Here is a 14,090-nt window from a genome sequence, read left to right on the forward strand (position 1 = left end):
TTCTTTTTTTTTACGCAATCAATTTTTATTAAGAAAAGACAAAGGGTCATACAAGCAGTCTTCAGTATGTAACAGAAATTTTCAATCGGGTACAGTGTGAAACAGCAGAATGTTCCCATGTAGAATTCAATTATAGTGCACAAACGTTTACATTCCCAGAATGCCGTACCATAAATCATTCCGAGTAAAGATCCTATGGCCAACCAGACCACTGAAGACTGAGTAAATATTATAGCATACAATGAACAAAGAAAGAATAGAATGTTTATAAAGTAAAAGGGACAGAGTAAAGATGAGAGAGGGGGACAGTGAGAGGGCATTGGGGTGGGTGTGTGGGGTCCGTCTCGGGTTCACATTGGGGCCGAGGCTTGCTCTGTTGAAATTATATTGGAGTACTCTGGGGATTCTTTGAAGGTAAGCCAGCTCATCCATGTGGTGGCGAAGGTTTGTACATTTTCTCTCAGGAAGGTCGTCAGGTCCCCCATGGCCATATATAGATCAATTCTGCGGAGCCAGCGGGAGACTGGGGGGGGGGGTCTGGGGACCTCCAATAGCACGGAATAACCGCCCTTGCTGCATTCAGTAGATGTCTAATCAATGACTTTTTGAACGTGGATATTGGTAGGTCTATGAGGTTAAACAACCAGAGCTCCGGACAAAAAGGTAAAGAAGTACCAGTTATTTTTTTCTGTCAGGTTGTGAATCTGGCGCGAGTACGTTTGGATATATGGACAGGACCACCAAATATGTGAGCCCTGAGATTGACTGCACCGCCAGCAGAGATTGGGTAATGTCCTATTCATTTGGTGCAGTGTCTGCGGACAAGAGATGGCAATTTCTGTTTATGAATGGAGTGTATTATGTCTAAAGCTGGTCTGGTGTTGTCTGAGGCTTGTCGACCCAGGATGAAGCCAACTTGGTTAGGGTGGATTAAATAGGGAAGATAGGTGGCCAGGCGTGTCGGTAGAATTTCTGGAGACATTGGGATAAGTGTAGAAAAAGTGGAGATTGGTCTTGGTTAAAAGCATATATGGAAACGAGGGTATATGTTTCTGAGTGAAAGATGCCTATTACTATTATGTATCGTCCTTCTGGGTCTGATATTGTCTTAGAGTTGCTAAAAGGAACGCTGCGATGGATTAAGATCGCAACCCCCTGTTTTTTACAGTCAGCTGAGGCAAAGAAGGTCTGGGAGAACAGCTTACCTTGAAATTGGGGCAGCACGGATGGTGTAATGGTTAGCATTACTGCGGAGTTTGTATAGTCTCCCCGTGCTTGTGTGGGTTTACTCCGGGTACTCCGGTTTCCTCCCACGATCCAAAAATATACAGGTAGGTTAATTGGCTTCCAACAAAAATTAACCCTAGAATGTCTGTTTGTGCGTGTACATGTGGTAGGGAATATAGATGGTAAGCTCCACTGGGGCAGGGACTGATGTGAATGTTCAAATATTCTCTGTAAAGCTCTGCGGAATATGTATGCGCTATATAAGAAACTATAAATAAAATAAATAATTGGGTGTGGGCACCAGTGGATATCTTGGGGAAAGGCAATGTCTGCTTTTTCACGTTTGCAGGCCGCAAGGACTGTAGTGTGTTTCTTGCGGGAGTTAAGCCCGTTGACATTAATAGAGAGTAGTTCCAGAGCCATAGTCGAGTTATGGGGTCAGTAAAATTTATAGGATAATCAAAAAACGAAGAGGGAGGGACTTTAGGTACCAAGGACCCACCTCAGGAGCGAGAGTGTGGTAGGAGAGAGAGAAGAGGGAGAGCAAAGAGAGAGAAGAGGGAGAGCAAAGAGAGAGAGAGGCAGTTGGGAAGAAAGAAGAAGACAGAAAGGGCCCAAAGTGCAGAAACCCTGAAGAGGTGGGTTCCAATCAGGAACCGCTACAATAAGTGTGTTACAGATGAATGACATTATTTGTATAGGGTGCAAGGGGGTTTTAGACTAGAGAACTAGAATGACCAAAACAGAACAACCTGATCCCCATCTTGGATAGGGTGAACCAATTATTATTTGAAAAAACAACCAATCCCTGTCTATAGGGATAAAGTTGACTAACATGCTACCTATAAGGGAGAGGGAAAATAGGTATTTTTTTGCGCCCAATTTCTTTGTTAAAAGGTGCTAAAAAGCACCCACGATGTGCCAGTGATGGTTCCGATCTGATAAATTTAATGTGCAGCCCGATCGACCTCCCCACTCTGACCTGATGCGCACAGGACCGCGCATCGGGTCGGAGGGGATGTCAAACACATCTGATTTGGGCTGATTGCTCTGTCTGATCTGGCAAAATCGGGTGAAATTTGCCAAATCGGACAAGTGTATGGGCACCTTAAGACTCCAATCTCCCCACAATAGGTTTAATTTTTTTTAAATCTGCCTGTGAGGCACACCATTATGTTCTCCCTCCACATCGTAGTGGATGGTAGGGTGTGAAAACTCATGTCAACCTTTTTGACTTTCAACCTTCCGACCCTGTTGACCTATTGAATGTGTCAACTTAAGCCAGGTATGTCTGAAATGTAACCTTCCAGCTGTTGTGAAGCTACACATCCCAGCATGCCTTGCCATAGTTTTAGCATGCTCTAATCACAAAACTGTGGCAAGGCATGATGGGATTTGTAGTTTCACAAAAGCTGGAGGACCATAGTTTGGACATGCCTGACCTAAGCCCTATCGACCATATACCCTTTTGCTAGTTATGACTTTTGAGCGACAGCTCTAATTCTTTTCTGAATTTAGTCTTCTAAGCTGTTGTCCCCATGATGTCTAATGTTAGATGCCCCGGACGTCGCCGCCAGAGTCATCCCTTTGGCGGTGGCCATCTTCTTCCAGCTTCCAGGGCGGAAGTGTTAGCAATGCCCCGAACTTCCACCCTGCACTGACGGGGACGGCGGCTGAACATCACAAGCCGCTAGGCGGCACCTTTTTGAAAATAAGGCCGGCGTCTGCTGGGAACAGACGCCGGTTATAGTTCTGTCAGTACTAGGTTTTGTTAGTGTTCCCGTTTCCCAGACCAGCCCTGCGCTAGTGTTCTTTGTGCCTGTCAGCGGTTCCCAGCTTTCCTACCAGCTCTTGGTTCCAGCCACAGCCTGTTATCTGCCAAACCTCTGGACTTCCTGTGAATCTCCATCTTTCAGATAAGTCCGGGGTGGTTTGCAGTTGTTATCTCTCCGGTATCACCTTGTGCATTGTTGTACCTCTGCTATTGTTGTTCTCTTTATTACGGTATCACCTTGTGTATTGTTATGCCTGGTCGTTTAAATTAGTGTGAATTAGAATTAGAGACTCTGGGGGTACCCTGTCCTGTGCGGGTCCTTAGCTAGTTCTCCTCTTGCACTCTCCCTGCCTCGGCGGACACGTTGTCTCTCACGTAAGGCTTGGCTGCATCGGGGTTGGAGCTGGCATAACCAGCTCCTCCGAATGCGGCTGTTAAAGATAAAGTCTAGCAACGCACGTGTCCGTCGCCCATGAGGAGAGAGTCAATAGTTAGGGGTCAGGAATGGCGGTGCCTCCCAGAGTCCTAACATCTAATTTTATCCCACATTATCTAGCCCCCCCCCCTCCCATAGAAAAAATAATTCATGTTTTAAGATAATACTGCTTCAAAGAGCTATTTGATTCTTTTTTTATTGGCTTGGCAGAAACCTTGTACAATAATTAGTTTAGCCCCTTGATATGACAGATCATTCCAGACAAGCTGGATGGTAGTTGTGGAATATGTGAGCTAGTTGTAGCATTGTGTCCTCCGGAAAGTTACATTTGATAGACCTGGGTGAGGCCACAGAACACCGGATCATGACATATAGATTCTTCTCCCACAGCTGTAATTTTCTTGACAAGCTTTTGTTTGGGCAGGAATGTTATGTCTTATTCCAAGCAAGTTAAGAGAGGATGAAATCACATATCAACTTTATCCTGCAAACTTTATGTAGACAGTTAACACGCTGTCCAGGTTTTCTAGTTCTCATTGTCAGATCACAGGTTTGCAAAGACATGAGATGAATGAGTCCCAACTAGTTCCTTCAGTGTTCCACAGCTTTATAAAATTGTGCCCTTGACTTGATCTCTGCTATAATAACACTTTGTGTTTATGTAACACACATCAGTTATACACTTCTTTCCAGTTATGCTTCTGAAACATTCATGCACCCAATGATGAGGGCAGAAAGAGCTAACAATCACGTATTCAGCAAGCAGAACTTCTTATAACAGACATTTTGATTAAGTTTGCAGATAGATTGAATGCAAATACTGTAAAACTATGGCAGATATATTATATAAACAAAGCAATAGTCTGGCACTCTCCTAAAACAAAGTTTGTGCTGTGGTGACTTCTTAGGATGACTGCATCCGATATGCAGTAGTGTGGATAGAGCGGCACTCCCCAGTCTTATTCTTAAGCATGACTCTCTCAGAGCACATCGCTGCACACAGGATTGTGTGTGTGTGTGGAGCAGCGTTAAATACTGCAATCCTAGTACCATAGTGTCAGACTGAGAGTTTTGTGAGTCTGTCTGGGCAGGAATCAACCGGGACCCTGTCAGTCTGAGGCAGGAATGTAGCTGGTCGAATGTAAGCCTTTCTTATTACAGGCCCAAGGGTACTTTATAGAAAGCAAAACAGATTGGTGTAAAAGGAGTTCCTGAGATAACAGAATTGGAGAGGAGATAATGAAGAACCTGGATCTGGAATGATGAAGACGAAAGACCATATGAGGTCAGAAGGATTCATCAGGAGACTGGACCGGACTTGAAGAAACTGAAGAATAATAACTTGGACTGACGCTGAAAGTCTCCCAGACGGTATAGATGGTATTGGCGGAACCCGTGGTACATAAGCTGTAGCTGGTACGAGGTGGTAGAACCACTACTGATGGTGCTGAACTGGTGGCACGGTTTTAACCGCCAAGTCTTTTACCGGTAACTGGAGCAAGGGGCAAGAGAGAAATAACTGAGTGCAGATGCTGCAAGCAGGGTTTTAGTAACGAAGTCACAGGTGCAGCTTGCCAAGGGTTAATAGCTGAATCACCTTGTGCAGGTGTCAAGGTGTAACAAGGGGTATCACCGGTACAGGAACCAGTACAGGTAACAAGGGGTTAACTGTAAAGTCTCTAGTACAGGTAATGAGAGCTCAGGTCGCAAGGTATTCACTGGGGAATGGTTTGTGAAGTACTGGTTTTAGTTTGAACCCAGGGGACTGGCTTTATCCCCCTGGGCTCTCTCTGATTGGTACAGTTACTGGGGGTCCCACAGGCATTGGCTAGCTCTGGGAAAATGGTGGCGGACAGCAGGAATCTACCCGTCCGGAGATGCACGCCGGGAGCCTGACAGAGGAGGAAGATTGTCAACGGGAGGACACGGCAGACACACACAGACCAGACGCCACCGCAGGACCTGGATGGGTAAGTGCCGCCGACACAGCCTGGCCGTTACATAGACTGTGATTGCGATGGCGAAACCAAGCCTTGCTATCCCCTGTACACACAGGAGTAAGGAATAAAAAGAGATCTAAATCTATATTTGGTTTCACCTTTTTTGCTTTTAAAACCGCATACGTTTTACTTGGTACACCTACACAGTCAGGGATTTGTAGGATTATAGTCAAACGTATGACTAGTCAATTATATCAAAAAGGAGGTGATTATCAATTTACATATGAAGGTTGAAGCAGTCATTAACTGAAACAGCTGTGTTGGAAGGCTTAAAACTGGATGAGGAGGAGCCAAAGTCTACTACAGATATGAGGTTGTGGAAGACCGTTTCATGTCACAGGTCAAATTATACACCATGGTAGGACTGACACACGGTATTTATACTGCATCAGGAAGTTCTCTCAAAGACAAAGATTTTAAAGCAGAAGGAGGTTTTAAGATGTGCTGTTCAAGCTCTTTTGAAGAAGCACAAAGAAACGGGCATTGTTGAGGACTATAGATAGTGGTCGGCCAATGGAAAATTAGTGCTTCAAATAAAAAACACATCTTGCTTCTTTTCAAAATAGGAAGATGTCCAGCAGTGCCATTAGCTCAGAACTACGGGTCAGAGAAGTCTGGCCAGAAGTTTGCAACCAAAAAGCCATATCATTGACATTGACACAAAGCCAAACGGCTCAACTATGCACAACAAGACAGGAACTGGGGTGCAGAAAAATTTGCAGAAGGTGTCTCGCTGATGGGATGGAGAGTGGTACAATTTTGGGTGCAGGCAACAGTGAAGCATGGGGGAGTTTATTTGGAAGTTTAAGGCTGCATTTCAGCAAGTGGAGTTGGGATTTGATCAAGATTAATGGTGTCCTCAGTGCTGAGAATACAGGCAGGTACTTAGCATTCATTCTTTACCATCACGAAGGCATCTCATTGGCTCCAAAGGAATTAATTATGCAGCAGGACAACGAGCCTAAACCTACAGCTAAAGTACTTAAGAATGATCTTCAATGTAAAGAAGAACAAGAAGTCCTGAAAATGTCCCCCGCAGAGCCCTGATCTCAACATTGAGTCAGTTGGAGTTTACATTGATACCTTTTACATTGGAGACCAATCCGGTAATTAAATTCCAGGGTTGGGACCCATTCACACATGCTTTTGAAGCAGGGACATTCCCAGGTTGGGACCCATTCACACATGCTTTTGAAGCAGGGACAACCCGGGTCGGCACCTTTCACACTGAACCCGGGATGACCCTGCATTTCTATGAGAATATAATTGAAAATGGCCGTTTTTTGGCTCACAAAGATGAGATAATTAGGGAGAGGGGTAAAGAGAGAGAGAGAGGGAGGGCGGGTCTTTGCAGACATTGCAGGCTTTCAGGGGTGAAATAGCACTGCTGGGGTCTGTTGTGCCGCAGAGGGTGCCCTGTGCCCTAGATTTGTACCCCCCAAAATGTTAGGGACTTGCCCGACTAATGAGGTCACCTGGACGCCGTGGGCAAGCCGTTACTTATGGCCATAACTAAGCAAAGAACCTCGCTAAAAATGCAAAATTTTATTGCAAACATTTTTAATTGGGAGTTTAATTTGTGCACCTGCACCTTTGACTTTGTGTGCCGCAGAGCTTGCACAGTGTCTTCCCGTATGCTGTGTGATTGCCAATGCAGACATTCTTGGCTTTCAGGCTGTCAGGGGTTAAAATGCACTTCTGGGGTCTGTGGTATCTGTAATATGGAACTTGGGATAAATGTCATGCTTGTGTACATACAGTATGCGTTCACCTGCACACCATTAAATTGTTTATATTTTATATGTCCAAAATGTACTACACTTGTTTTCTGTAATACAGGTTGAATATCCGTTATCCAAATTATTCCGAAAACCATACATTCCAGAAAGTGAACACAAATTTTTTTTTTTTTTGCTAAAAACTTACTGGGAACATCTGTAACAGCACTACTGAGGGATTGACATGTAACTGCCATTATATATGTGCAAGACAATGGGCAGTATTCAATGTGAATACTGGCGACGTGCAGCGAATCCTGTTTAGGATTCGCTGCACATTCGCCACTGCTCGCTGCGTTCCGGAGCCTCGCCGGCTCCGGTATTCAACGAGTCAGGGGCTCGCTACCCCTGACCAGCGAATATGAGCTCCTGCGGCGAACGCCGCAGGGAGCCTGAGGACGGTGACAGGCAGGGAGATGGAAGTCTCCCTGCCTGCCCCAGAACGTTTGTGGGCTCCCCGGGTGCCAGGCAGCACAGGCTTCCCCCCGGGGGTGCCAGCAGGGGACCGCGTATATTCACTACACCCGATCATGAATATGTAATGATCGGGTGAAGTGAATATATGAATATCTAATGAGCGGCTCGGCTCCGGCCCCCTGCTGGCTGCTCTGTGTAAAAAAAATATATATTTTTTTAAATTAAATATATATTCATGAATAAAAATAGCATGCCCCTCCTCAGAATAAAATTTCAGATTTTTTGACACCAATTGTAAAAAACAAAACACTTTATTTTAAAAGTTCACATTCCACTTCACAATAAAAAGATAGCGATTGCTACTCGGTGAATCATGGCGAAAAAACCTTGAAATGTATTCGCCATCTGGTCATTGAATAGGGTGATTCACCATTTTAGTCAGAAATTCGCCTTACAGCACAAAATCGCCATAAAGACCTGGCGAATCAGCCTCATTGAATACCGCCCAATGATTGCTTGGCATTTAAATTCTGTGCCTGAGATTGTACACAAACTTTGTTTCATGTTTTGAAACCTTGTTTTATGCACAAATAAAATATATTTGTGTTTATTTCATGTGTTTGCTGTATATGTACAGCATAAATGCCAGATACCTCAAGATACATCATTGCAATATTAAAATATTCTGAAATACGGAATAATCCATTATCCAAAATTCTCCTGGTCCCGAGCGTTTTGGATAAGGGATATTCAACCTGTAATACCATGACTCCAAATTGGAGTGAATGGGTGAATATCCCCAATGAGACGGTAACACAAGAAAAAATGCTTAAATCCTTTTAAAGGGTTTCATTGCAACTGTTACTACATGTAAATTTCTCGTAATTTTGTGTTCCAGCCTAGCCTTCTCCTCACCCTGCCAAGGTTGCTTATATTCCCTGCAGTGCTTGGTCAGTTACAAAAAGACCAATTTTTTTTTTTATTTGTTTATTGTCATCCCGCACATTTTTTATTGTTAAAGCCTGAACGGGATTGTTCTACATACTTAAAGTTAAAGATAATAGGGGATGATTTATAAGATAGTGGAAAAGGTGCCCATGGCAACCAGTCTGCATTGAGGAAGTCTTTATCAATTACATTCGATAACATTATAAGTAGCAGCTGCGATGAGCAACGTTTTCACTGCCTCACTTCTCCACTGTTTCACTGCTTTATTCATCAATGACTTCAAGACGTTCTTCTTGCTTACCAGGTGCTGTCACCACATTTTGTAAAGGATAGATGTATTGTTTCTAGACACATGAACTGTGTGGTTTGGAAGTAAATAAGTATACCTTTAAATAGTTCCACTTTTGTCAGGTTGCTTAAATGACAAACCCATTCTAAAGCGTCACCATTTTTACACTAAAGGAATTGTACTCCTCCACAATGAAGGAGTGTAGGGTGGGTGGCGCTATGACCTGTGTTGGATCACTAGCAGCTGCTGATTTGTCGGGGTTGTCAGGCCCGAAATATACAGTACACAAAAAGAAGGGTACCAGCGCTGGCTAAAATGGAAAATTTGGGATAAAATAAATGGTAGGGATTGGACTGATTGTACAGTTTAAAAACAATACATTTTATTCATTAATAAGACCAAAGATTGCTGGTATAAATGCAAAGGGCTATTCCGGGGGAATCAATTGCAGTGTGGGACTGTCGGTTCCTATTAAGCCTGGGGTCAGGACCATGTAAAGTGCAAATGCAATACAATAAATTGGGTTACCGTCCACCTGTAGACACGTAGTTGGGGTGTATGGTTTCTCTCCCTGGGACTCAAGGCCCGAGTTGTAGTTTGGGCCGAGTCACCGTCCAGAGTAGGGGAGACACCCAAAACTGGGACTCCAAAAGATGGTACTGGGGTCCTTCAGGATGGTGTAAAAGCAACACCTGTTGCTCCATCCCCACTTTTAATTGGACTGTTCCAGACCAGCCTTGGACCCTACTTGGACCTACCTAACCGTGGACACTTTACACCATCCTGAAGACCCCAGTACCAATAAGGCTGCACTGGTAAATCGTTCGAGGGCAGCCAATGTTGAAGTGTACACAGAGCTGATGTGCAGTCAGAAAATTGGGTTTGCGCACTGTGGTTGTAAACTGCTACTATTTTATTAATCTTATGCCATAGACCAAGGGTTCGGCAACCTTTCGCTATCTGACTGCTACCTAAAATTTAGTTAAGAGCTTGGTGTACCATGCAATTTAGGTGGCGTGTGTGTATGTGTACATTGTACTGACTGAATTACATTTTTACCATAATACTTTAGTTACAAATGCAAATTTGTTAATATTTTATGACTGTTTTTTGTGAGTGTGTCCTAGTGTCTATAGTCCCAATTTTATAGCGGTTAACAGAAAAAAATTGGTTTATGCAAATGAATCCTCTTCTCTCCACAGGAAGCTGATGAAGAGCCTTGGCCAGGCAGGGGAAATTGAACCAGAGACTGAGGGTATACTAACAGAGTACGGTGTAGATTTCTCTGAATTCTCCAGTGAAGTGCTGCAGTGTTTGCCCCAGAATCTACCTTGGACTATTCCTCAGGAGGAGTTGAAGAAAAGAAGGGATCTGAGGTTAGTACAAATGGGTCTATTCATGAAGCAATGGCAACCAATCATCTTTGTGGTAACATCTGTCATGGCAACTTCTCAACTGGCTTATTCTCCAACCTTTTTACTGCTACATGAAATAGATCCCCCCCCCCCCCTCAATGCCTTTTTTTTTTTAAGGGTTTGGTCTTCGGTTTGGTACAAAGCTCCCAGTATATAAGGGCTTCCCTTTATTCCCTTAATCCTTGCCCATTCTGATGGAATTTTCCTATTTGCGGTTCAAAAATCCTTCAACCGAAGGCACTTACAGATGACTGGGGTCAGAGAACCATACATACCGTTTTTTTCTGATATCTCTTCTATTAAATTACATTGAATAGTAGAGTAAATGTAGTAGTACTACTAATTTTAAAAAGACCAGATTCCCTGACATGCATGTCATCCTTACACAGCAAGGATCAATTATGCAACAACTATATAAAGGCCTCTTAACATTTTAAAAAGCTATATACTTAAAAAGGTGCCTTCAGGTGTTTTTATGTTCTGGTGGCGTTCCCTTTCTAAAAACACCGTTGTTTGTCCAATTTTTATTTTCTCCTTGTACATTCGTGTTTTTAAGTCCTGTATTTAGCTAAAACCTATTTAGCCTTCAGAGTGTAGTGTTTAGCAGTATTGAAATGGATGTTTAATTCCTATTCTCTCTCACATAAAATAACTGCACTGCCATTATCAGTGTGCCTGATTATATCTCCACTCGACTGTGTCAATTTAGACAGAAAATACATCATTCATAGCGCTTCACTGTTGGTAACTATTTTGTTTCTTTATGAAAATTCTATACATGTCTATACACATCTGGCATAAGTCTGTAATTAAGTTCTACTGTTTTAGACACGTAGATTACATTATTTCACACACATACTCCACACCATGAATAAAGCGTAGAAGAAGCAGGGGATATGGAAGCCAGTCTCTGGGATGACCTAAGCTTTTGTGTATGCTGTGTGATGTGTGAGGTATGTTATAGTGATAATGATTGCACAGCTTCCTCTAGTTTCTGTAGTATGCCTGCTGTAAGTTTGATCAATGTGTATTACTAGTATGGAATAAGTCCTACTGTAGGTTTTAGAAAACTTTTTAGTTTTTTTTTTTTTAGTTTTTGGCACAATTGTTTTTCTTGCTCAGTAGGCATAATTTGTGTAACAGTATTCCATTGTCTAACCCTTGTTATGAATTTTTTTTTAATGTGTTCATTGTAGCACTCGCCAACTTTGAAAGCTCATGCAGTTCCTCTTTCCTGCCTGGGGTGTCGCTGTCTGCTGTTGTGTTTCTAGCACAGGTCTGGTTTGCATATCAGTGCTGATATACAGACCACACTGTGCTAGAAGAACTACAGCAGACAGTGACACCCCAAGCAGGTAAGAGGAACTGCATGAGCTTTCAAAGTTAGCGGGTGCAAGACTGAACACTAATGTGTTGGCTAAAATAAGAGGTTAGGATCCATGTGACTATAGGAGTCACTCCCTTGAGTAACCCTAAATATAATTAAAGCTAAGACCATAACAAATAAGCATTACTAAGATCTGCAAAACATGGACTTACCTGGCTGTCTGTAATCCTGTCTAACATGGTTACAAGCGGTGATAATAGTGACTGAGGGGTAAATGTATAAAGCAGTAACAATGGTGGGGAGGCGATAAAGTGCCTGGTACTTTATCACCGGCCAATCAGCTTGTAACTGTTCCTTTTTAGCCTCAGCCTGTGACTTAACAGACAGGAGCTGATTGGCCGGCTATAAAGTACCAGGCATTTTGGGGTAGATGTATGAAGCAGTGATATGGGTGGAGAAGTGATAAAGTGCCTGGTTCTTTATCACCGGCCAATCATCTCCTGACTGTTAAGTTACAGGCTGAGTTTAAAAAAAGGAACTGTTAGGAGCTGATTGGCTGGGGATAAAGTACCAGGCACTTTATCACTTCTCCTCCCTTATCACTTCTTCATACATCTACTGTACCCATTTATCACTTCTCCTCTGTTATCACTGCTTCATACATCTACCCCTGAATGTGGTGCAGCTTGTGACCAAGAAAGCTTAACTTATTATTGTTAAATGAGCAACCTTTTGGAATGTGGTGTCTTCTGATGTGTTTTTTTTTCTTGGTGTCCCATACAAAGTACATGTACGGTATCCCGTATCCGTACATCCCGTATCCGAATTGTTCCAAAAAAACTGGGTTTTGGAATAATTTGAATCCCCCCCCCCCTTTTTTTATACTTACCAAGTCTTCTGTCATCCACAGCAGGCCTTCAGCATCCTCTCCGGCGTCATCAGCGGTCCCAGGAGTGCATTGTGCATGTGCGCGCCGGTGACATCACCGGCGCGCCTTGGAACTCGCGCAATGCACTCCTGGGACCGCTGGAGACGCCAGCAGGGTGATGAAGGCCTGCCGTGGATGCCGAGGGACCATCAGGGCACCACCAGGGGACAGGTAAGTATGCCTACAAAAATTTCTTCCAAAAAACGGAAAAATCCCTTATCCGGAATGCTCGTAGTCCCGAGCATTTCGGATAAGGAATACTCAACCGGTACCACGCATGGCTGACATGTACACTCCATGTCGTCTGCACATTATTTCTAAATGTAAGACAAAACCAGTATGTAACCTGCAGATCTTTCCTGCAAATCGCAACCTCTCTGCATTCCACAAAATAGGTGATCTGTCCTGGGTGTAGTCAAAATCACCTAGGTTAGCCAGAATCACCACGTGTGTACACTGTGGGCACTTACAATGTGCGGCCCTGCAGCAACGCTATTGCCCGGCCAAATAAACTGTGCAGGCAGGTCAATTTTGATTAGATGCCGCACAGTGTATTTGTCTGTACACACGGGCTGCAGATGGGGATGGCAGCCAGCTACTTATTGATTTTTATTAAGCTAAATCTTAGTCAGAATCTTCCAGCCCTAACCCGTGTGTGGATCCCTTTAACCCAGAGAGTTAATTTTGGGTGGGGTTTGTTGAAACTAAAATCTAAATTGCAGTGTAAAAATAATGCAGCCAGTATTTACCCTGCACAGAAACAATATAACTCACAGAAATCTAACTGTCTCTGCATATGTTACTTCTTCCCAACCTGCAGTGTACATGGTTTTGCCCATTTTCCAAACAAATTTGTACTGCGATCAGATCTGAATAAAGGCCATAGTCCATGGGGACATTTAGCACCCAGTGGGAATTTGACCCCATAATTTAATTAAACATCCTACAGGGATTAATATTTTTTCCTGTATGTTTTTCGTCTTTGTCTTGTGAGGTACATAATAATTAAAACCTAGTTTTAACTTGATTACACCTCTTACTAGGGTCGGTTAGTGCCCCAAAAATGTGAATATATTTCTGCCTCAGCATTTACATTTCACTCTCATGATAATCTCTGTGGGTTCATGGAGTATTTACAAACTGATTTAACAACCACAGAGTCAATTTACCATTCTTGTTTTCATATTTAACATTTGGAATTCGCACCACTGCTTTGATCTTTTCCCTTACCCCTTTTTTCCCTTTTGACATTTAAGGTTTAAACCATATAAGAGGAAACTGTTTTTCCTTCAACGTTTAGTGTCAATGAGCACATACTGTACATGTTTTCTGCATTCTGGAATTGTTAGAGGCGGTACATATTGTTGGAGAATTGGGAGGGCTATAAAATTTAGATATTGGAGAGGAGATGGGAATTTGAAATCTACAACAATTTGTAGGTTTTCTGCCATTGCAATTGTGGATACTGAATACCAGATATGAAGTTTATAGAATTGGAGTAATTCCTCTGCACTTGAGCTCTGGCCAAACTGTCTATTCTTGGGAGTTTTA

At 43.0% G+C, this 14,090-nt stretch overlaps 1 protein-coding gene across 2 annotated transcripts in view; it reads left to right on the forward strand.

Moving 5' to 3' along the window:
- The window catches only part of DIS3L2 (DIS3 like 3'-5' exoribonuclease 2), a 291,824-nt gene that overhangs the window by 123,957 nt on the left and 153,777 nt on the right, over positions 1-14,090 (forward strand). For both annotated transcript variants that reach the window (XM_083177472.1, XM_083177474.1), the window contains one exon: positions 10,072-10,245. In XM_083177472.1, the coding sequence (XP_083033598.1) occupies positions 10,072-10,245 (174 nt within the window). The remainder of the gene's footprint in view (positions 1-10,071; positions 10,246-14,090) is intronic.

The sequence above is a fragment of the Crinia signifera genome, chromosome 3 (genome assembly GCF_055691185.1).
Source record: "Crinia signifera chromosome 3, ASM5569118v1, whole genome shotgun sequence".
Taxonomy (NCBI): domain Eukaryota; kingdom Metazoa; phylum Chordata; class Amphibia; order Anura; family Myobatrachidae; genus Crinia; species Crinia signifera.